The 22624-nt window shown below is 35.0% G+C and overlaps 1 protein-coding gene across 1 annotated transcript in view; it reads right to left on the reverse strand.

Annotated features, from left to right (window-relative positions):
• The window catches only part of DNAH8 (dynein axonemal heavy chain 8), a 143641-nt gene that overhangs the window by 77991 nt on the left and 43026 nt on the right, over window positions 1-22624 (reverse strand). The window contains exons 29-44 of the mRNA XM_087774061.1: window positions 19750-19854; window positions 18625-18738; window positions 17988-18050; window positions 17084-17184; window positions 16006-16143; window positions 12752-12992; window positions 11533-11732; window positions 9928-10081; window positions 9660-9823; window positions 9413-9515; window positions 8666-8770; window positions 8203-8364; window positions 5471-5695; window positions 4173-4345; window positions 2197-2375; window positions 77-264 (exon numbers count right to left, since the gene is read on the reverse strand). Of these exons, the coding sequence (XP_087630187.1) occupies window positions 77-264; window positions 2197-2375; window positions 4173-4345; window positions 5471-5695; window positions 8203-8364; window positions 8666-8770; window positions 9413-9515; window positions 9660-9823; window positions 9928-10081; window positions 11533-11732; window positions 12752-12992; window positions 16006-16143; window positions 17084-17184; window positions 17988-18050; window positions 18625-18738; window positions 19750-19854 (2415 nt within the window). The remainder of the gene's footprint in view (window positions 1-76; window positions 265-2196; window positions 2376-4172; window positions 4346-5470; window positions 5696-8202; window positions 8365-8665; window positions 8771-9412; window positions 9516-9659; window positions 9824-9927; window positions 10082-11532; window positions 11733-12751; window positions 12993-16005; window positions 16144-17083; window positions 17185-17987; window positions 18051-18624; window positions 18739-19749; window positions 19855-22624) is intronic.

The raw sequence follows: 22624 nt of genomic DNA on the forward strand, positions 1-22624 counted from the left end.
TTCTTTTCACCATGCCATTTAACTAACTTGTATATAGTATAATTTGTTATTTCTCTGGAATTATTACTACATTTACCATTGTTAGGAAAATTCCAAACTCTGGATTTAAATCTACACAGTCTCCATCAGAGAAAATGAACTGCTTTTTTCTTTCTTTTCTTGCTGTTAAAATAATATAGATTTGTTGTGCTGCTACTGACAAGACAGGCAACTCAATTCGGTTGAATTCATCAAAACATCCCCAAGATCCAGACTGTGCAAGACCTAAAACAGGGACAGAAAAATGTATTATCTGTTGCTCTTCATGCATATTTGAGATACCTGAACTAGATGACTTTTCCTTCAAATAATTAAATAAGATGATTAGTTTTATTTATCGCACTGTGGCCAAGGCCTATCTTCCCCCATCCACCTGACTATTTCCATATCAATCTGAATTAATACTATTTGATTTCTACAAAATGCTTAAAAGTGAATCAAAATCAGAAAAAAATCTTTCAATATCTTAGGGTATTTAACAGATCTTTCTTCCAGATCTTTTTGTAAATGCAGCCTTTTATTGTAAAGCAGCAATTCAATTATTTGGAAAAAAGCTGTATTGTTAATCTGAAAAAATAAAAATAAGTGACTTGGAGCTAGAAAAGACTAGCCCTAAATGTTACAACAAAAAAATCTCAAGTTTTTTATTTTCATTTGGGTCTTCCAGCCTCCACAATGTTTTTAAATTAGTTTTTACTTGCCTCTTATAAATCATAAAGGTTAAAATTAAAAATTGAAATTATTTTTGCACTATCTAGGGATTTAAATAAAAATGCATAAGCATTACCATTTTAAGTCGACACTAAACTACAAGTTTTTCATGGAATGGTATAGGATATTAACAATATGCAAATAGTGGACAATGATTTGTGTGAACTTTTCTATGAAAGAAAGACATGAAGACAGAGAATGAAAATTAAATGGAAAGATAAATCTAGAAGCACTATACTAATAAGAATAACATTTTCATAAAGGATTAACTTCACAGTTGCCTAATTTCAGTTTGGAAAAGTAACATGTATTTAGTAGCAACTAAGAGAATTGTTCCTTTAGCAACTTTTTATGAGAAAATTTGTAGCAACATTTTTTTCCAAATTATATTAAAGAACCAGTAGGCAGTAGTTTTCTTTCATGTATACTGAAAGATAACTATTTAAAAGTGAAAAATTTATCCAATGCATTCAGGGTATATTATTGTTACACAGTTAAGGCTAAATCACTTTAAAGGGATTCTGTCATGTACTCAAAGATTTTTTTTTTTTTAATTTTAATAGTTTGACTTTCAAAGGGTCAATAAGTTTATAAACCCACAGCTTTAGGCACTTTTATGCCACAATTATTTTCTTGCTAAAAAAAAATAAAATATTAATAGTTTCACCCCTTGCTTCTCAATATATATAATACCATAATTTTGAAAAATGAGCTGACAGAAACCTCATGAAGTTCAAGTCCTTTATCTGGAACAGAACAACTCCATGCAGCAGTACAGCCTTGGCGCTGACTGGCCACAAAGCAGTTTTGCAGAAAATGACCTGGTGTCCTGCTCAACAACTAATTGAGCATGAATCAGAATTATGCCCTTGTAGCAAAGGAAGCCAGCTGCATATTGGGCAAGAGTGTAGCCAGCAGGTTGAGGAAAATCACTGTTTGCCTCTACTCTGCACTTGTGAGATAGCAGCTGGAGTACTGTGTCCAGTTTTGGGCTTACTAATAGAGGAGAGACATTGATATACTTGCATGAGTCCAGCAGATGGCTGCCATGATGGTCAGTGGCTGGAGGACATGACACAGAGGGAGAGGCTTAGAGAATATGATTTGTTGAGCCTGAAGAGAAAGCTAAGGGGAAAGTCTATTGCTGTTCATAACTAGCTAATAGGAGGCACTGAGAAATTGGAGCCAGTTTCTTCTCAGAGGTACAGCGGAAGAAGAAGAGACAATGGACACTAGTTTCAATGTGAGAAATTCCAAGTCAATAGAAGTATAAAAAACATTACCATGAGGATGGCGAAACACTTGAATAGGGGCCCAGAGGTGTTGTGGAACGTCCATCCCTGGAGATACTCAAAACCCAACATGAGTAAGGTCCTGAGCAACCTGCTCTAACTACACCCGCTACATAACCTGTGGAGGTCTCTTCTATCCTACATGAAGTCTTACCTTTGAAAATCCTACCCAAACCTCTGAAGTCCATTTGATCAGAGCAGTTAAAGACTACTACATATTTTCCCAGAGCCTTTCCCATGTCTTTCGTTGTTTCTGTTTTACCAGTTCCAGCTGGTCCTGCTGGAGCTCCTCCCATGTTCATTCCCAAAGCCTGCGCTAAAGTTATATAGCACCTATAAATGTTAATTCATATAAATTTATTAAATCATATGAAAGATATATGTGTATATATATAAAGATAACAATGAATTAGGCGATAGATTTTACAGCTCTTATGTTAAAACATTACTTCTTCATAAAGCAGTTCCATTGATTTCCATGAGTGCACGAAGTTCAGAGTGGTGAAAGTCACAAAATACAGCATTTAAACATTACTTATAAAAACAAAAAAATTTATCTGGTGTTAATCTAGTTTTTTACAAACTGTGAATATTAGATGAGCTAAAAAATTAATGCACACCACATAAAGGAATTTAATTGTCATTAAAACTCTTTTTGTAGCTATAAAGAGCAGATTCTGCTGTTGAATTCTGCCACCTCAACATATTCTGCAGTATCTTAATCTGTATACATTTCATTAGGTCAGGTTACCTTTGCCTAAATCCTCAAGTGTGAAAGAGTAAGGATATATGGTCCGTTCCAAAATCATGGGTAAAAAATTCTTTACAATTCCAAGAAAGAAAACCCTAAGCTTTACCCTTTTTTTTTTTTTTTTAAGTCTTAAAAAGTTTTGACTAGTGTTTTATTTATATATGAGTCTTAGTTACAATTTTCATTCATGGTAAGGTATGGAAGAGTAACGCTAAACAAATTAAATGACAAAGTTCCTATACAAATGATCTGGTATCTTCACTGTCAAATCGTCTCCACATACTCTGCAAGCATTTCTAATTGAAGTATTTCTGGTTCTAATCCATAATTGAACAGAGTTTAATAACTAACTAGTTCCTGCAGTTTAGCTTGATTCACTATAATACATTATGCCAAACTTGCACTACAGGGACCCTGATGTTTTCTAACCAATAAGAAATTTTAAAGTGACATAAAGGTTTTACTTCTACAGTTCTACTGAGGTTAAGGCACGTTTTGGGGTAGAATTTAACATTTTGGATCAAAAATACTTGATTGTTGAGGGCAGTACAGTTCACTGCAGAAATGTACTGAACTTTCTATATTGTCACAATAGCAGTCCTACCTCTTCTGGAGAAATAAAGGTGTTCAAAAAGCTGTACAGACACATACTCCACATAGGTATCAGAGTGAATGATTGTAGGTTGGAAGTTATTTTTGGTTCTTGAGGGGATGTTTTTGCGTAAAGTATCTTTTGGCCTTCTATTTTCTCATTTGGTCAAAAGTGACACCTCAAGAAAGGATGAATGGAGGAAAAATTTTGACAAAAAAAGAAGCCAAGAAATTCCCAAGAGGAAAAAAAGAAAAATTGTTCTCATTGTTAACCCACATTTGAAACAAAATTAATGGTCATTTGCTTGCCTGGCTGCAGAAGAATGGCAAGTGAGTGCATACAGCTGGGACTTTGTCAACACCTACATTCTTATGGACAAATCTAAACTGTTTCCCAGTACTAATAAGATGACAGACACTGTCTAGTTGTCTTAGACTTTCAAATAAATTGGTAATCACAAAATCTTTATAGAATCCCTTATTACCAAATTTGAAATATTTGACCTAATCTTTTCTTCAGTATAGAAATACTGCTAAACTATATGTTACTGTATAACCTTAAAATGATTCATCTCTGTTACTAAATCTTTTTTTAAGACTGGGCAGTGATAAAACTTTTCTAGGAATTACTAAGTGTACAAAAGAGTGAGACTATTTCACCTTTCCTAAAACAACATGAATTACCTAGCCCACACAGGACTTAATTCCGAATGTACCTCTTTGAAGATATATGTTAAATAAACACTATATATATTAAAAGTATTCATTATGTATATTGTTTTTCTAACCTGTCTGTAAGAGGTGTTATAACCAGACGATCAGTGCAACCCAGAAATTCATTTTGGTAAACAAAATCAACGTCTGTAATGGATACCAAGACTTGATCGAAATCCTCTTTAAAGTAGAATCTAGACTGCTTTAACCATTCAAAATCAGTTGGTGATTTGATGTGCATTTTTACCTTAAAAGAAAGTAAATAAATGCATATGTTATAACTGAGCATCCACATTTATTGTCTTTGATAGCTGTGATAATATGCTTATTTGTATGAGAATAATGAGTGATTACTCAAGTTAAAGTTCCTATGTAAATAAATGGAAATACATATAAGCATCACATAGTATGTTCATATGTATGCTAAACTGATATTAAAAAATGTCCTGATCACTTAACCTGATCATTACAACATCTGTATTAATCAAATAAATCTTAAATTGCTTTGGTAGTGCAGCTCACCCTCCAAGTGAAACTAGCAAACAACACACTGCTAAATCCAAACACATTGGAACAAAGGGCATGATGAAGGAAGGAGCTGACTGAGGCATGGAAGGCAAATTGTGTAGAATCTAAAAAGCTTGTGTCATCAGCAGTAAAAATATGTGAGAGATGTAGTGTTGAGGGATGGCATTCCTCAAAGAAAAAGGGAATGTAAACAATTTAGCACAGTCTAAAAAGTTCAAGTATAGGATTGGCATTATCTGTTGATTTTAGTAGGGTTTTTTGTTCATTTGTCTTCTATGTATTCTCCTCAGGAACCAGAAAGAGAATCCCAGTAGCTTGTTCTCTGAGGGAGTAGGAGAGACAAAAAGAAGAAACTAGGAGATATGGAAGATGTTGCTATCATTGCTGTAACTCTAGAATGGGTGGAGCTACGGTGCAGCCTAGTGCCAACTACTGAGATTCTGCAACAAGCCATGAGGAAATTGTCTGTGATGATAAAGCTACAACCCCCTCAGCAGACTCAACTTTTTTAGTTATACAAGTAAGAGTAATACAACAGTTTTTCAAAGAAAGGACATACTAAAAGGTTTTTGTCTATCAAAACAATTCTGTGGAATTGTGGAAGTGGAAAATTGAAATATTCTAAGAAAAGTGTAAAAACTTGGAGCAAATATTTAGATAACAGAACTGATGGATTTTATTCTAGTTTAAGCAAAAATGTACTATTTTTACTGTGATGAGATTATGGACACCTCTGTCTTACAAACACATGCATACACATGTGTAACTGTAGCTACCCCATATAAGAAAAATTATTATGACAGAAAATGCATTTAATTGTCAGAAATCAAAATCTGTACTTTACCAAATCATCAAAAATATCATGCTGATGCACATGAATCGTAATGAACGTTTCAAATTTCACTCTGTCAAACTTGGAAAGATCATGCGTGGTCTGGCTAATCAACATATTCAGAATCTCAAGAAATCTCCCATTGGTTACTTGCATGATTTTTCTGTCCTCTTTAGCATTCTGTAGAGCTTCTTCTGAATCATGTGTCCACAACATTTGAATTCCCAGTAATCCAACCTACAAATTTAATATATGAAAAAAAATACGAAAGAATCACTTGTTGAACACTAGCCTTATTATAGAAGCCTTAGGTGTAATAGGAACAATAAATTGTGATGTAGAGAGTCCCAAATTATCACTACATCCAGTATGATGGTATCTCACCAGGATACTGTGCCTGAGTTAATTGGCTCTGCTGTGGTACTGGAAACACTTGAAAAAGCATTTTAAAACTCTTATGAAAATTTGCCACATACCGAGATACACACAAATTAAGGACGATTCTCACTTACAATCCCTTAGTGTACTCTAGTATCACAGACATAAACAGGTCTTAAATTGTGGGGAGAAGTTCTTCTGAAAGTTGCCCATTGCCAATTCGTAGCTAATTAAAGAACATTTTAAAAAATGCTGTGCATTTCTACTGAACATAGGACAGATTGCTATCTTTCTAACATGCTGTCATGACTGGACTACAGCCTAGAGCACATTGAACTACAAGTTATTTTGCTTCCAAATGTATCTAGAGAGTTATAGGATGTTGCGTGTAAACTACAGTCTCAGATTGATTTTGATTTACAATATCAGGCACATCTACGACAATACAAGATAGACGAGAATTGTATCAATACTTTTTTCTCCCACTTTTCTACATTCACAAAGCACGAAGACCTAAAAATTTGACTAACCCATTGTCCTGGTTTCAGCTGGGATAGAGTTAATTTTCTTCCTAGTAGCTGGTATAGTGCTGTGTTTTGGATTTAGTATGAGAATAATGTTAAAAACCCACTGATGTTTAGTTGTTGCTAAGTCATGCTTACACTAATCAAGGACTTTTCAGCTTCCCATACTCTGCCAGGTGCACAAGAAGCTGGGAGGGGGCACAGCCAGGACAGCTCACCCAGACTGGCCAAAGGGCTATTCCATACCGTATGATGTCATGCTCAGTATATAACCTGGCAGAGTTGGCCAGGGGACAGCGATCGCTGCTCAGGGATGTGCTGGACATCGGTCGGCAGGTGGTGAGCAATTGTATAGTGTATCGCTTGCTTTGTATATTATTATTGCATATTATTATTATTATTACTACTACTACTACCACCACTATTCTATTTTATTTTATTTTACTTCAATTCAATTATTAAACTGTTCTTACCTCAACTCACGAGTTTTCTCACTTTCACCCTTCCAGTTCTCTCCCCCATCCCACTGGGGGCAGGGAGTGAGCGAGTGGCTGTGTGGTGCTTAGTTGCTGGCTGGGGTTAAACCATGACACCCACTCTTTCTACTTTTCTATTTCCCTATATCTGTAGTAAGTTCATGGATGCAGAGATTGTGTAGCAGGAAATATCACACCATTTTAGAATCATTAGACTATCATCAGTAGAGTCTAAAAATTTATTTTAGAATGACTGATTAGTCAGAGGAAAAAAAAAAAATCTTTTATGTGACTTTTTTATGCTACCTATAACAGAAGCTTCTGAGACACAAAAAAGGTAGATTGAAGGAAAGAAAATGTTTCAAATATTAGTCAGTATTTTGCCCAATTTCTTCTCTGTCCTATAATACAGCTTTTCTTTCTCTGTACTTTGAATTTCTTGGCCAAAGACTGTTTTCTTCTTCTTTGTCCCACCCCCCCACCTCACCCCTTCTAACACAAAGAATTCTTTGAACATAAAAACATTTGGATTAGCAAGACATGGGAAAGAAGATCTTTGCAGATGGTAATAAAGCCACTTCAAAATGCCTGAGATGCAAACAAGACAGACAGTCCTTATCTGTTTAAAGCAAAGTAGCACACTTTTTAAAATAAATACTGCTGAGATAATACATAATTATGTTATAAATACGGCTTTAAGATAATTTTATTAAATATTTAAGTGTACTGATTTTTTTTAATTAGCAATATATTGGCCAGTTTTAATATTTACAGAATTTCTATTAAAAAATTACACCCAGCACTGTACTGATTAGCAAATTACAGAGTCAGAATTTGTACAGGATGGGAAAGAATTCATATTACTTGTTAATGAAATTTATGAATTATCAGTAAGATGGAGGAGTCTCTAGGCAAACTGGAATCCTTCAAGACAGGCTTCTACTAGGACTGCATTATCATAGTGACAAACATATGAACTATGAGGTAAATCTTGTAAATGATGAGATAAATAATCATAATCATAGCTCTTGCAGTCTTAAATTATGAGAGAGAAATCAATCTGCACATGAAATTTTATTTGCATCTGAAAGGGGTTCAATATCCATCACAGAAAATATAAGCTCTACTTTATATTCTCCAAGAGAAGAAAAAAGTCATTTTAAAGTGGATTATAAGAAAAATATTATGCTATATATAGAGTACCAAAATTGAAGTCATTAAGGATTCCCTTCTACTGAGTAGATCCATATCCTTGTTTCCTCTATGAAAACTTCCTCATATAGACAATCCCGTATGCTCTTTACATCCCACCTCCCTCACCACACAACCCAGAGTGCACACGCAAATCCACATCCTCTAATCTTACCTGTGCTGGGAAGTGATTAAGAAAATGCAGCAACTGATATCCTGGGTCACTAATTTGATAATATGCTGCCCTAATTATGCCATGCAATGAAATCTGCTGCACACGAAATAAATCCTTCAACCAAAGTTCCACTGGTCCTTTTGCAATCACTGGAGTGTCCAGCTGAAAAATTAATAAAAGTAAGAGGTACAAAATAGCACATAGTTACCAAACTTCTGTTCAAGAATGTTAGTTACTAAGTAGTTAGTAAATTTCCATTGAAGACAACTACAGATTTAATTTCAATAAACATACTAGAAATTTATTTAATGAAGACATACTATAGTTTTGTTACACTAATCCTTGAAATGTTCATTTGTAATTAAAAATAATTCAATTTAATATATACTTATATGTTCAATAATAGAAAGATTTATCTATTAACAACATTGGGGGAGGGGGGGGAAGAAATTCAAAGAATTACTGGAATTTTTTCTCCTTCTCTTGATATAACTGCCAGTATGCGATCATAATCCTTTGGGTGAAATTCTACTTCATTTATATTGTCAGATATGGAAGGCAGATGTGGCTGTAAGGATAATTCAGAAGTCATTCAATGTAAATATATAACATTAGCAAACAGAAAAAAAAATCTCAAAATCTCAAGTAAGGTTATCCTGCAAAGGTTCATCTGTATCGACGGATGAATTTCAGGCCATCTGTAGGTAATAAATACAGAAATGACTGTGTGGGATTTTATCTCCATTTGCTGGGTTTTTACAGTTTCCTGAGGTGACCTAGCAGAATAGAGATCAGCTATTGTGTGAAATCTTATCTCAATCAACCCTCAGTAACAATCCAGACTAGTTGGACTATAAACCTTCAGTAACAATGCAGATTAGCTGGATGAATTTTGCAATATGCAAACCAGGAAAGTCTCACAGGGCTCCTTCTGTGAATTGAGCTGTGAAAGGAACCACCAGCAAACCACTTGATGGGACCATATTCTAGTGTTCTGAATTCTGAAGATTTTTTTTTAATTACAGATAGCTATTTCATATTCTGTTAAGACTAAAGAGCAAGAAACAAAAATTTTTCTCAAGCAAAGTTTATAAGAAGAAAATGGTTACATTTTTATAAGAAGAAAATGGTTACATTTTAATATATTAAATGCTTTTCCATATTCTAATTTTTTTTTGTTATAAGCAGAAAAAAATCACTAAGGTTGTACCTGAATAGTATGAGAATCACTTGCTTGTCCAAGAATTTCAAGAAGGGCAGGATCAGAAACAAAAAAGAATCTAGGAAACAGTAGTCTTTTCTTCTCTAAGTATCTTTAAAATTGAACAAGATTTTTATTAGAATATTTCAGCTCTTCAATTTTTTCTTCATAAGAGTGAAAGTAAGACAAATACTATTAACATTTCATATAAACTATTTACAAAATAATAATGTATTAAAAATCAAAGAATTCATACCCTGTAAGTGATTTCTGACATACTTCCAACTGTTCATGTAAATGAGGGAGAAGTTGCGCCATAGTCTCATCTCCAACACAGCAGTTAATTACATTTGGGTTTTCATGAGCTCGTTGCATTATTCTTATCCATGATTTGTCAATATTCTGAAAACGCTTTGCTTCCTATATATAGCAAAAACGTAAGTACTTTCACAGCATAATCTGTTGGAAATTATTACACAGATAGCTTTTAATACACAGTAATAGGCAAGCATTGTAAAGTTTACCTGGGGTAACTGTTTTGCGATATCTCCCCCTACAAAAACAGCTTCAAGATAAATCCAGAGGTTCTGCACAACCAGCCATTCTTCAATTATGTCTGTAGAGCTGCTTAGTTTATAAATCCAGCTCTGAATTTCTTTTTTAAATGGTGTATTGTATCTAAAAAAGGATGAGAAGCAGAAATTATTTGATTCTAAATAAAGCTATTATAAAATAAATACTTACAATGGTGAAAAAAAACCCCAAACAACACTTGTTTCACTGTATTGGGTTTGTGTGGCAAGGTTTTGGTAGCCGGGGGCTACAGGGGTGGCTTCTGTAAGAAGCTGCTAGAAGCTTCCCCTGTGTCCCACAGAGCCAATGCCAGCTGGCTCCAAGATGAACCCACTGCTGGCCAAGGCTGAGCCCATCAGCAACGGCGGTAGTGCCTCTGGGATAACATATTTAAGAAGGGGACAAAGTTACATGACAGCAATTGCAGCTACAGTGAGAGTTGAGAATATGTGAGAGAAACAACCCTGCAGACACCAAGGTCAGTGAAGAAGGAGGGAGAGGAGGTGCTCCAGGCACCGGAGCAGAGATTCCCCTGCAGCCCGTGACGAAGACCATGGTGAGGCAGGTTGTCCCCCTGCAGCCCATGGGGGTTAACGCTGGAGCAGATATCCACCTGCAGCCTGTGGAGGACCCCACGCCGGAGCAGGTGGATGCCTGAAGGAGGCTGTGACCCCATGGGAAGCCCACGCTGGAGCAGGTTCCTGACAGGACCTGCGGACCCGTGGAGAGAGGAACCCATGCTGGATCAGGTTTGCTGGCAGGACTTGTGACCCCATAGGGGACCCACACTGGAGCAGTCTGTTCCTGAAGAACTGCACCCCATGGAAGGTACCCACATTGGAGAAGTTTGTGGAGGACTGTCTCCCATGGAAGGGACCCTATGCTGGAGCAGGGGAAGAGTGTGAGGAGTCCTCCCCTGAGGAGGAAGGAGCAGCAGAAACACAATGCGTGATGAACTGACCACAAACCCCATTCCCTGTCCGCCTACACCGCTTCAGGGGGAGGAGGTAGAGAAAACTGGGAGTGAAGTTGAGCCCGGGAAGAAGGGAGGGGTGGGGAGGAAGGTGTTTTAAGATTTAGTTTTTATTTTCTCATTACCTTTACTCTGATTTGATTGGTAATAAATTAAACTAATTTCCCCAAGTTGAGTCTGTTTTGCCCGTGACGGTAATTGGTGAATGATCTCTCCCTGTCCTTATCTCGACCCATGAGCCTTTCATTATATTTTCTCTCCTCTGTCCAGTTGAGGAGGGTGGAGTGATAAAGCGGCTTGGTGGGCACCTGTCATCCAGCCAGGGTCAACCCACCACATTCACTTAGAGCAAGAAGAATCTTGTGGAAAGTTTCTACCAGCTTGATTACATTCAAATATATTGAGACAATAGTTTGCCACTAATACATTCCACTTGAGGAAGTTTTTCAGTACACATTGTAACATTCTTTTCCATTAAAAAATAATATTCCATTCAAATTCACTGCTGATTTAGCCTGATAATAGGACAGTTCTTATCTCAGTGTGTTTCTGAAAATACCATACACAATCAATCTAAAAATACCTATTGGTCAGTAAAGAGCCAAGAATCATTAAACTGTCCTCCATCAACATTATAATTTCTGATGATTCAGTTCCCTTTAACAGTAACTCTCCTCTCCCTTTGAATGATGAAAAGCTCAGAATTTGGCTTCCCCAAATGTCAGCTATTTGAGATAGTTTGGCTTCTATATCCTTTTCCTTTGTAGCAGATATGCATATATCCTGCAAAGAAAGAACCATTTTTTAGAGTCTTCATTCTTCAGAAAAGAAATCTTTCCTAATATTATACATCTAGTAACAGAATATTTTAAAACACTATATGAAATTTTATAAAATAGTATAGAAATGTGTCACACAAATGCAGAGATCACACTCCTAATTTTACTCACTCAAATGACATGTATGGATAAGTGAAAAGTGCACACTTGGAAATGCATTGACATACCATTTCTGTAGCTTCACATTTTGTTATTACTGCGTAACAAGATTTCTGAATCACCATTTCTACAAGACTTAGGGTAGTAATATAGACTCATCACCAGATGAACTCTCAATCTTATCACATTTCAATTTATAGAATCACAGAACCTAAGAACAGTTTAGGTTGAAAAGGTCATCAAGTCCAATATTCTATTCAAATTGGAGCATAATTCAAAATTAAGCAGAACACCTTGGAATGCTTCCATATAAATCAAGTATGAATACAACAATAGCTTTTATATGCATATTTACCCTATAAAACTTGCAAACACCACTGAGAGTTTTTTCAGGTTATGTGGGGGATCTTTTGAAATTCTGTGGTTCAGAAGAAGCCATAAAGATCTAGAAAAGTATTCATGTTAAATATTAATAAGCATGGAGCCTTCCTCTAAAATTTCTGATCTATTTACAAATCTTTAAAGAGTTAAAAAATTAGGTGACGATCATAATTTGAAGTTTTGTTTGGTTTTTTTCCTGTTTAAAAAGAGCTTAGAAAATCATAGAAAATAGGGCCAGGAAGAATGTGAAGAGATTATCTAGAAACAAGTGTCGAAAGATTCCAGCTGCTACCTCTGTCTTTGTTCATATGGACAAGAACTTCTAAATAAAATATAAATTATGTTAAACTAGCGTGGTCTGATTGAGATTCAAGTACTTTAACAAAGTAAAACATATTTTTAAAAAAGGTGATCATTTTATAAGCAATCATATTTTTGCTGACAATATATAATGAACAAGGAGGAAAAAATGCATGTACCTACTTCAATATCATCTTTATGTTTAAGAATTGGTGCTTCCATGATGTTTCGAAGACAAAAGGAATCAGATTCGATATCAAACTGATGTCCTGTTGTTTCAGCAATACGATTCCAGTGTCTTTGCTTCATTGCTTTGTCGGTCATCATTTCCAACAGAGGACAAGACTCACTAAAATCATCAATTTTTTTCTTGAGATCTAAAAATACTTGCCAGTGTTGCACTCCTTTAGGTAGTCTACGGCACCTGCAGTTGTGTTAAATTGATATAGTAGTAAATGTCTCTTTTGTCAAAATAGGAATTGTTTAAACATTTTGAAAACAGCCAAAGAGATTTGAATTAGCTTTTATCAAGGCCAACATTTTCTATGTAAAATTCCAATTTGTGTCAATTAGTCTACCTTTTTAGGAAAAACTAATGCAAATGCCCTACTAAGAAATCGTAATATTAAACAGTTTTAACCACTCATATGTTCTTTGCAAATAAACAGATATATTGCAGTTTGCATTAAAACATAGCTTATCTGCTGCTTATCATCACAAACTCTCGCAAACCAAAAACAATGCAAAAAGCGTTAAACGTCACATATGTAATCCTTGTACAAATATAATATTTACTTCAATTTACAATACCAGTAATACACATGGCACATATTAACACACCACTTTGGAGACAGACGTGAAAATTAGAAAGATATGACTACCTTCTCCTCTACTTTTGGTTAGTGTTCCTGAAACTATTCACTAAGAAAATGAAAATTATATACTTCTAATGTGGAAAACCCCCAGTAAAACAGGTAAATGAATCTTCACTTCTTTGACCAAACTTTTACAGAGCCTACATGCTAAGAACTAAGCAGTTGACCCACCACAGGAATGTCCTAATGTAAACAACAAAGTATATCTTCAGCAGGAAAAGTAATAAAGCCTGGATCATACTTCCCTTGGTTTTTCAGCTTTTGTCACTTATCTCCCTACCTCCCGCTGATATAATTTCGTATTTTCTGTACTCGGGTACAATACAGCAGTCTGTGTTTGGTTTAGAGCTATGTTGGAGTTGTGTGGTTGCCAGTACATTCATGTTGATTATCTCCCTGGTCACTGTCAAACAGAATGTTTAATACCTGTCTGCCTTTCCCTGAGGGGAAAAAGTATTGTGTGTCTGGTTTTGGACTACTGTAAAGTTTTGACTTTTATAGAACTCATAGGCACTTAAGGTTATTTTGTGGGAAATCTACCTTGTTGAAAGTTTAAACTAGCCAATAGATTAAAAAAAAAAAAGTATTCAAGGATGATGAAAAATAGGAGCACAGACATGGTCAAACAGTGACATCACAGATCACCTTTTTCCTTAGAAAACCAGGCAAAACATCTGAGTATCTTATACATTTCTCTGTTTGCAGCCATTCTTTTCATTCATTAGTAAAGAGTTAATGTCAGGTTCAGTGATTTGGGACACAGGAATCAGATACAGCAAAGAGGCAGATTTTGAACAACATGCTGCAGGTTCCAGAGCTGGGAGCCCTGTTATCTTTATTGAGTCTTGTGAACCAGGAGATAGTGTTTTACACGAAGACAAGATACTGCCAGTTAGGTGTCTGTCAATATCTTGCTTCTTTGAGAGACTCTTAATCCCTGAAATTCTAACAGCATATGTAACCTCAAATTTGGGAAAGAAAAGTACTCTTTGGCACATATTTCCTTGAAAGGTTATTAGTCTCTGGTTAATGTTTCCCACTTAGAAATTCAGAAATAGTGCAAATCTAAGACCCAACCTTCAACTTTGACTGTCAAAAGTGCAATTTCAAAGCTATGGAAATTCTTCACTAACCAATTTTATGCCTTATAATGATATATTTGATATATCAGTTAACCTTCAGGAAAACATATATTTACTAGACTACCAGGACACCCTGGACTAGAAGCCAGTAACAACAACAAAAAAATTCTACTAAAAAATTCCATATTCTGTAGTACAGATCCTCTCCCCCTAGTTTAGGAAGGTTATGCTACTATTTTTGGGTTACCTGAACCCGTCAGTGTGATAAGCCGTGGAAAAGCTGTCAAAGTAATGCCAAGAGGTAAGATATGTTGACAAAATGGAGAATGAAAGGAAATCATGGGTAAATAGGTGGGGTGCGTACTTAACTGCCTAAGAAAGAACTATTTATACTGAAGGTTTTTCTCTTCACTGCAGTTACAAAAGTAATTGCCTTTTTATTCACTTCTATTTGAACTACCTCAAACAAATGTCAATTTGAGAGAGTAATGTAATTTAGCTCTTGTGGAGCTCTCTATTTCAGCAATTAGATTTTAACATTATCTAAGATTGATTTAAAGCTGTTTCAATAGGTCTGCACTGCTCTATAACTGTAGTATAGCTGTACTCTAAAATACCACATACTGGCACAAGTATGAACGTATGTACATCAATTAGTCATGCCTTTATTTTGGAAAATAATAATGAAAGATTCTGGAATATTGTTCTAATAGGAGGACTAGGGGTGCAAAAAAAAGTGCCAAGAAAGCTGGCGTTGTTTTAGGATGGAGCTTGCCAAGCTTATAACAGGACTCTGTTAGGTAGCAGGAAAGCTGGGGACTGCACTCAATGATGCAGTTATTCTGTTGTAAAATAATACTTGTCCTAGTCTTCTGTATTACATTTCTTCCAAAAATAATATATGTACTTTTGAAAATATTAAAAATAAATTTAAATTAAAAGGTTAGAAAATACTTCTGAATCAAACTAATTCCATCTAATCCTCTCAACAGTGTCAAAACCATTTGAAGCTTTCAGCATTACTGCAATATTTGTAACTTTTTTACAAACCCATAAATAATAAATAAATAATAAAATAATGAAAAAATAAAATATAAAAGTAAAAATAATAAAATAAAATATTCTAAAAGACTCAGACATGTTATTCTTGTATTCAGGACTTAAAATCAATGAGCTAATCCTCCTAGTTGAAGAACTTACCTTTTACAAATAAACTTTCAGCTCTCCTAACCTCTTGGTTGGTTTAGCTAAAGAGATGGACTCTTCAACTGATCGTATACCCTTCAATCATCAAAACTATAGGTAAAAGGCTGGTTAACTGAAAGTATAGTGTTATTCCACTGTTCCTTGAAGAATCTTATTACTTTTTGATAAACGTTATTCATGGAAGTTTTGTATTTAAATATATCAAATAGCTTTATTGAAGTCACCTAAATCTTAATGCATTTAACATCAGTTATAATTTGTATTATGAACATACCTGTTTTGAAAATCCAGAAGTTGAGCATCAATTTTTTCAATATCTACATCTGTCCAAAGTAGCTCATAATAACCATTGATATTGTTTATTACAATATCATATAATCCATACAATTTCTGAAGCAAGCCTAACTCCTTCCTGGGAAAAAAAAAATAATTGTACCGGTAATTTCAATCAGCTATTTGGATATCTCACAGTTGTTAAATACATAGCATATGTAATATTACTACAAAAAAATGAGGTAGATCAATTAGATTATGTTTCGTCATATAGAAAAGAACACTTCATGAATAAAATCCACAAAAAAAGAGCAGATAGTTGGTATTAAGGTCCTGATATCCACACTAAATATATTTGGGATAAGTTTTGCTTTAGTCTAGTTCTCTAAAACTTTCATCCATCCAAAAAGAACCTAGCTTATGTACCCTGAGCTGGCTCTGCAGTGCAAAGCAGAGCATGGCAAGTGGCGACAATTAGTTGATTTACTTTGGAAGCACTCTTTGAATCCAAACTAAAACACTGATCTAAAAACAGCCAGAAATGGTCAGATCCTCATCTGCTGTGAATCATCATCAAACCACAGAAATGGATGGTGCAGAATCTGATTCTCATTTGTACAGCTGCTCAAAAAATTCAGACTTTCATAAAAGCTCTAGTTACATTTTTCATATATGATGATATACTGACCTTTCCTTGCCTTTTCCTTATTCGCTTTTTGTACCATAGCTTAATACATAATACTATATTTACTCATCTACTTTATATATAAGTATTTATATATATTTTTATATTTACTCATCTACTTTATATATAAGTATTTATATATATTTCTAGGACATGGTATTCTGCTCCTTTATATAGTATTTACATGTAGTAAAATAATCTGGTATGGTTCTGTTACCATAATAAATTAATACAATTGTTTTTATTGGGAAGTTCATTAGAGCACTATAATTTTTTTTTTTTTAATTTAAGGCAATGGAAACCTTCCATATTGTAATATTTCCCTCTTTGGTGTACACTAAGCCTTTCTGACATACTTAATAAACACCTAAGACAGTTGTATTTCCACAGTTACCTGACTTTGTGCAAAACTTCATAGTCTGTGACAGGCAATCCAAACAACCGTTCACCAGATGAGTATGTGATAAACTTTCTCCATAGCTCATCAAAGTTAGCCTGATAAAATTAGGATTCATGCAGACAAAAAGGAAAATATATTTATAATATAAGTTTTAATTTAAAATTGTCTAATAATAAATCATTAAACAGTTCTAAACTTAGAGTACATAAATATAAAGCATTCGCTTGGCAAAATAATAAATACAGCAAATTCAACCGAAATCACTCCATTTTCAGTACATATTAGATGCATCAGGAGGTTTAAGCACCTTCTGTTAGTTACTGCTTTTCACAAACTTTGAATTTACTTTTTACAGAGTTTATACAATATGTAAGACACTGACAAAAGTCCTGTTGAAAAAAATCTTCAGGTTACTATAACTTGCAGAGAAAAGAAGAAGGATTAAAAATAGATTAAAAACTAGTTATGGACCCATGAACTAAGGTTCATAACAAACAAATATCAAGTTGAAAGACAATTATCTAATGGAAAATGTGGTCTTTAAAAGATTAAAAGATTGGCTCATGTGACTTATATGTAACTTGGCTTCTTTTCAGTCATTATTGAATTGTTGTACTTGACTCCTCCTTCTTCTACTGTTTTTATTACTTCAAGTTGATAATTTCTGCTCACAAAACATCAAGAGTGAAGCAGGGTTACACATCATCAATCAATCCTTCCACATTAAGGAAAACATTGCCTGATAGAAACTAAAGTATAGATAACATAATACTACACAGAATATCCACCAAGACACATTTACCAAAGATTTTAAATGTGTCTTTTTCTACACTTGTTTTGATAAGCAATAGCAGATCTAATTTTAATTATTTGGAAACTCAACAGTTTATTTTCTTACCTGAAAGATCTGTAGCCTGTTACTGGCTTCCTGAGGTGGAATATTTGGAACCATAGGTCCTTCCTTTCAAACAAGCAGTTAACAAAATTGATTATTAATTCTCAAAGTGACTGAAGACCACTGTATATTTACAGGTCATCACAAAATGCGTATTTTTTTTGGTAGTCAAAATCTAATCAACTTACGTATCTTGGTAATGCAACAGTTACAATGGTAAATCTAAGAAAAGATAACTTTTATGAAATCGAAAATTCTTTAGCTTAATTTAACTGAATAGGACTAGACTTTCATTTTTCATATTTTGTTCTTTTGCTGAAAAAATACCCAGTGAGTGGCCTGAGACTGTCTTTTTTAATGTTGATGTGTAAGCAAAGATGCCACAACATGTGCTATAATTTCTAAACTAAGATTTCATGGCAAGTTGTACCACCAGGGATTCTTTTCTTTCCTTACAGAGTTGTGTGCACTGCTATTTCTTCATATTGAAAAGTTTGACCTACAATGATGACTGCTTAGCAACCGTGGCATCAAACACTCAGTAGTTAAGCAGAATAAAATTCTGCCACCCAACTGCTGCAAACCAAAAATATTGAAAAACTAAGTACAAGTCTTACAGGTAACTACTAAATTCATTTACCGTTTCATATGACGTTTCAAAGTTTGACACATCCTCCTGAAAAACTGCAACTGATTCTAGCAAATTACTCTTAAATTTGGGCTGAACTTGAACCAACTCATCTTGAACTCTGTTCTGACATACAAAAGATTAAAATCAAAGTTATTTCTTTAAAAATCAGGAACAGATATTTGGGTTATATATAAACCAAAATTATAAATAAAAAGTATTAAAATTCTGAACAAAAATTAATTATTTGAAGCTAAATAGATTTTTTTCCTTTTATGGTGCTATATGTTCAATTTTTCATACAAAAAGTGGAGAGAAAAAAGAAACAATCAAAATCCATAACAAAATCTCCACTCCACCTTTAAGTGAACATGTTCCATTACAACGGGGTGGGGGAACAAAAGGACACAGAAAAAGGGGGGAAAAAAAAAAGATCCTATTCTCTTCCTTCCTTCCCTCCCTCTAAAAAAACTCTCAAAACCCAAAGTGTTAGGGTCCTCTTCCTCATGGATGGCTCAGCCTTCTCTAACAACTTTCTTATTCTTTGTGCAAAAGCTTGAGAAAAAGAACCATGAAATGCAAATGTAAAATATAGTCTTGAGTTCTTGTAGCCCTTTTCAGAGTGATTAATCTGTGGGACAGGATCTAACTTTATTGTTCCAACAAAATATCTACATATTTCCATCTAACCTTCTACACCACAGAAAATTGTTAATAAACATTGATCTTTTGAGGGTCCTAAGCCATAAAGGTAAATGTGCAAACACCACTTAGGGTTAAGGGCACAGGCAGAGTATGTACTTAAAACCAAGTAATCTATGGGTAGTAATTTTCCTGATCGGACACGAACGATACAAAAACTGGAAATGAAGAAGAGCAGAAAGAGCAGAGAGACATAATAAATTTCTCATTTCCTTGTAGGCTTTAAGCATATATCTAAAAGCTACAATATTTAAAGAGCTTTATAAAAATAAAATTAGAAAATGAACACACTAATCAAAGGTATAGACACTGGTGTGCAACTGAGGCCAAGATTGAGAAGAGAGAGTGGAGTGACAATTGGTCCCACACTGTCATTTATACTCAGAAAAAAGCACATGAAGACAAATGGAAAATAACATAGTTTTATATACTTACAGCTTTGGTCTGTAATTTATTGAAAGAATATCTGAGTGTATCAACCCCTTCCGATTCCTCTTTTGTAACCTCGATGTCAAATGTATTTAAAATGGCATAGGCTTCCTAGATGAAAAAATAAAACCTTTTAAGTTCATTTGCAGGAACATAGATCCAATTTGTAAGAAAGATTTCAAAGAAAATCTGTCCGTGTAATTTAGGCATAAAATATTTATTCATTTTTTTAAAAATAAGGATGATGAATGAAGAACTAGGGAACAACAGCAAAAAATATTTCTTTAAAGATGTCTTGGATGAAATACTAGAAAAAATATACAAACACAATAAATTTAGCATTGAAAATATACAAAATTTTATCATCTCAATGGTATTTTTATTCCACTGATCTGCAGTTCCACCCAAATGTAGATTTTTATGAATTTTTCTTAGTTCTGAATAATTATGCACACTAAACTACACATTTTTAAATGTTTTGCCATATCATCTATAAAATATTTATTACTATATGTTTGCCAAACTATCAAATGCCTGCATATGTGTCTGTTACAGAATGAACTTTTCTTATCGCTTGTTCTCATTTGCAATTTGTTTGCATAACTTCTGCTTTATTATCCTCCTCCTACACACAGGGCATTATTTAAAAATGAAATCATTTTCATATTTTATAGTTTCCCAACAGGTAGGCAAAAGATTTGCTGATGAAGACAAACAGCAGTGTGCATTATGTTAGATGCTCCTTTGACCTACAACTTGTATTCTGTGCAGTTTGTGATGGTTGATAAACACAGTTGTTTATTCCATGCAGATACCTATACTTAGAATTCTTTCCTGCTCACCTTCTGAGAGAGGTGTAGACTGAACCACTGAGGTTGAAAGGGGCCTCTGGAGATTGCCTAGTCCAACCCCGCCGCTCAGAGCAGGGTCACCTAAATCAGGTTGCCCAGGACCATGTCCAGTCAGGTTTTGAATATCTTCAAGGACGGAGAGTCCACAACCCCTCTGGGCAATCTGTTCCAGTGTTTGAGCACCCTCAGAGTAAATTTTTCCTTGGTTTAAATGGAATTTACTGTATTTCAGTTTGTGCCCATTGCCTCTTGTCCTGTTACTGGCTGCCACTGAGAAGAGTCTGGTTCCCTCTTCCTTCCTAGCACCCATCAGGTACTTATACACATTGATAAAATACCCCCTGCACCTTCCTTCTCCAGAATATTCTCAGCTCCCTCAGCCTCTCTTCATATGTCAGATTCTCCAATTGCTTAATCAGCTTCTGTTGAACTCACTCCAGTATGTCCATGTCTCTCTTGCATTGGGAAGCCCAGAACTGGACACAGCACTCCAGATAAGTTTCATACCCCAGAGTAGAGGGGATCACCTCCCTTAACCTGCTGGCAACACAACTCCTAATACAGCTCAGGATACCCTTAACCTTCTTTGCTGCAAGGGTACATTGCTGGCTTATGTTCAACTTGAAGTACACCAAGAAACTCGGTTCTTTTTCTACAAAGCTACTTTCTACCTAGCCTGCAGTGGTGCGTAGGGTTATTCAACTCCTGGAGCAGGACTTGGCATCTCCCTTTTTTGAACTTCATGAGGTTCCTGTGAGCCCATATCTCCATCCAGGCCCCTCTGAAAGGCAGCACAACCATTTGGTGTATCAGCCACTCCTCCCAGTTTTGTGTCACCTGGAAACTTGATGAGGGTGCACTCTGCCCCATCCTCCAGGTACACAGTACTGGACCCAGTATGGACCACTGGGGTACACTGCTACTTTTTAGCCTCTAACCAGATTTTGTGCCACTGATCACAATCCTTTGAGCCTGACAGTTTTCGATCCAACTCGCTGTCCGCTCATCTAGTCCACACTTCATCAGGTTGTCAATGAGGATTTTATGGGAGACAGTGTCAAAAGCCTTGCTACTGTCACAATAAACAATATCCATTAGTCTCCCTTTGTTCCCTAGTCATGTCATTGTAGAAGGCTACCAGGTTGGTCAGGCATGATTTTCCCTGATAAATCCACATTGACTATGCTCAATCCCCTTCGTGTCCTACTTTTCTTTACATCAAGCCCTCTTTCCTTCAATCGCGTTCTAGTAAGAAATATAATGCCTAATTCACCCCACGAACAAAATTCTAATTAAATCCACCAAGAAAACAAGACAAAACATTCAAATTAGTGATCAGTTGCCATTGTTCTATATTCATTTCTTGATTTTATCAGCTCTATATTCTTTCATTATCTAAGGAAAGCTCATGAAAAAAAGATTGAGGTGTGACTTGTTAACGTGACTAGCCCTACTGTTATTAATGGAACTCATTACATTGATATAGAAAGGGAGCAAATGTTTGCAAGCTATATAGAATATAAGTGGTTTGGGAAAGAACCTTTATCCTAATATTCATCTTAAAGTACGAGAAGCAGGTATAAATAATCAAGCAATGTTAGTACGTCATAATTTTGTAATATCTTTTATTTATTTATTTACAAATTTTGCATCATTTCCTACACATGTAAAACCTAGCAAATAGACAGTGCTGAACTCAGTTCCTCTTGCTTGTTTTATTTAACATCTATGAGTATGATTATCATGTCCATATCTTCAGCCTGAAGACAATCAGACTAAGAAATAACATTTAGTAGATCTGAATATTACTTTAAATATTGAAATTATTGTTCAGGTTCTTCCTTTACTTGTTTAACCTCTGCCTCTTTTGGATCACAGAACTGGTTATATTTGCCTTCAAATAGTCTCTGTACCATTCCTGGCTTACAAACCACGACATAAACTACTAAGACAAAACTCATTTTCTTAACATAAAACTAGCCAAAGTGATGACAATCCACTGAAAGTCCTTTCTGGTATCATGTTAATAA

Source organism: Nipponia nippon, unplaced genomic scaffold (assembly GCF_047370975.1).
Source record: "Nipponia nippon isolate SJK-2023a ecotype South Korea unplaced genomic scaffold, ASM4737097v1 scaffold_4, whole genome shotgun sequence".
In the NCBI taxonomy this organism is placed as follows: Eukaryota; Metazoa; Chordata; class Aves; order Pelecaniformes; family Threskiornithidae; genus Nipponia; species Nipponia nippon.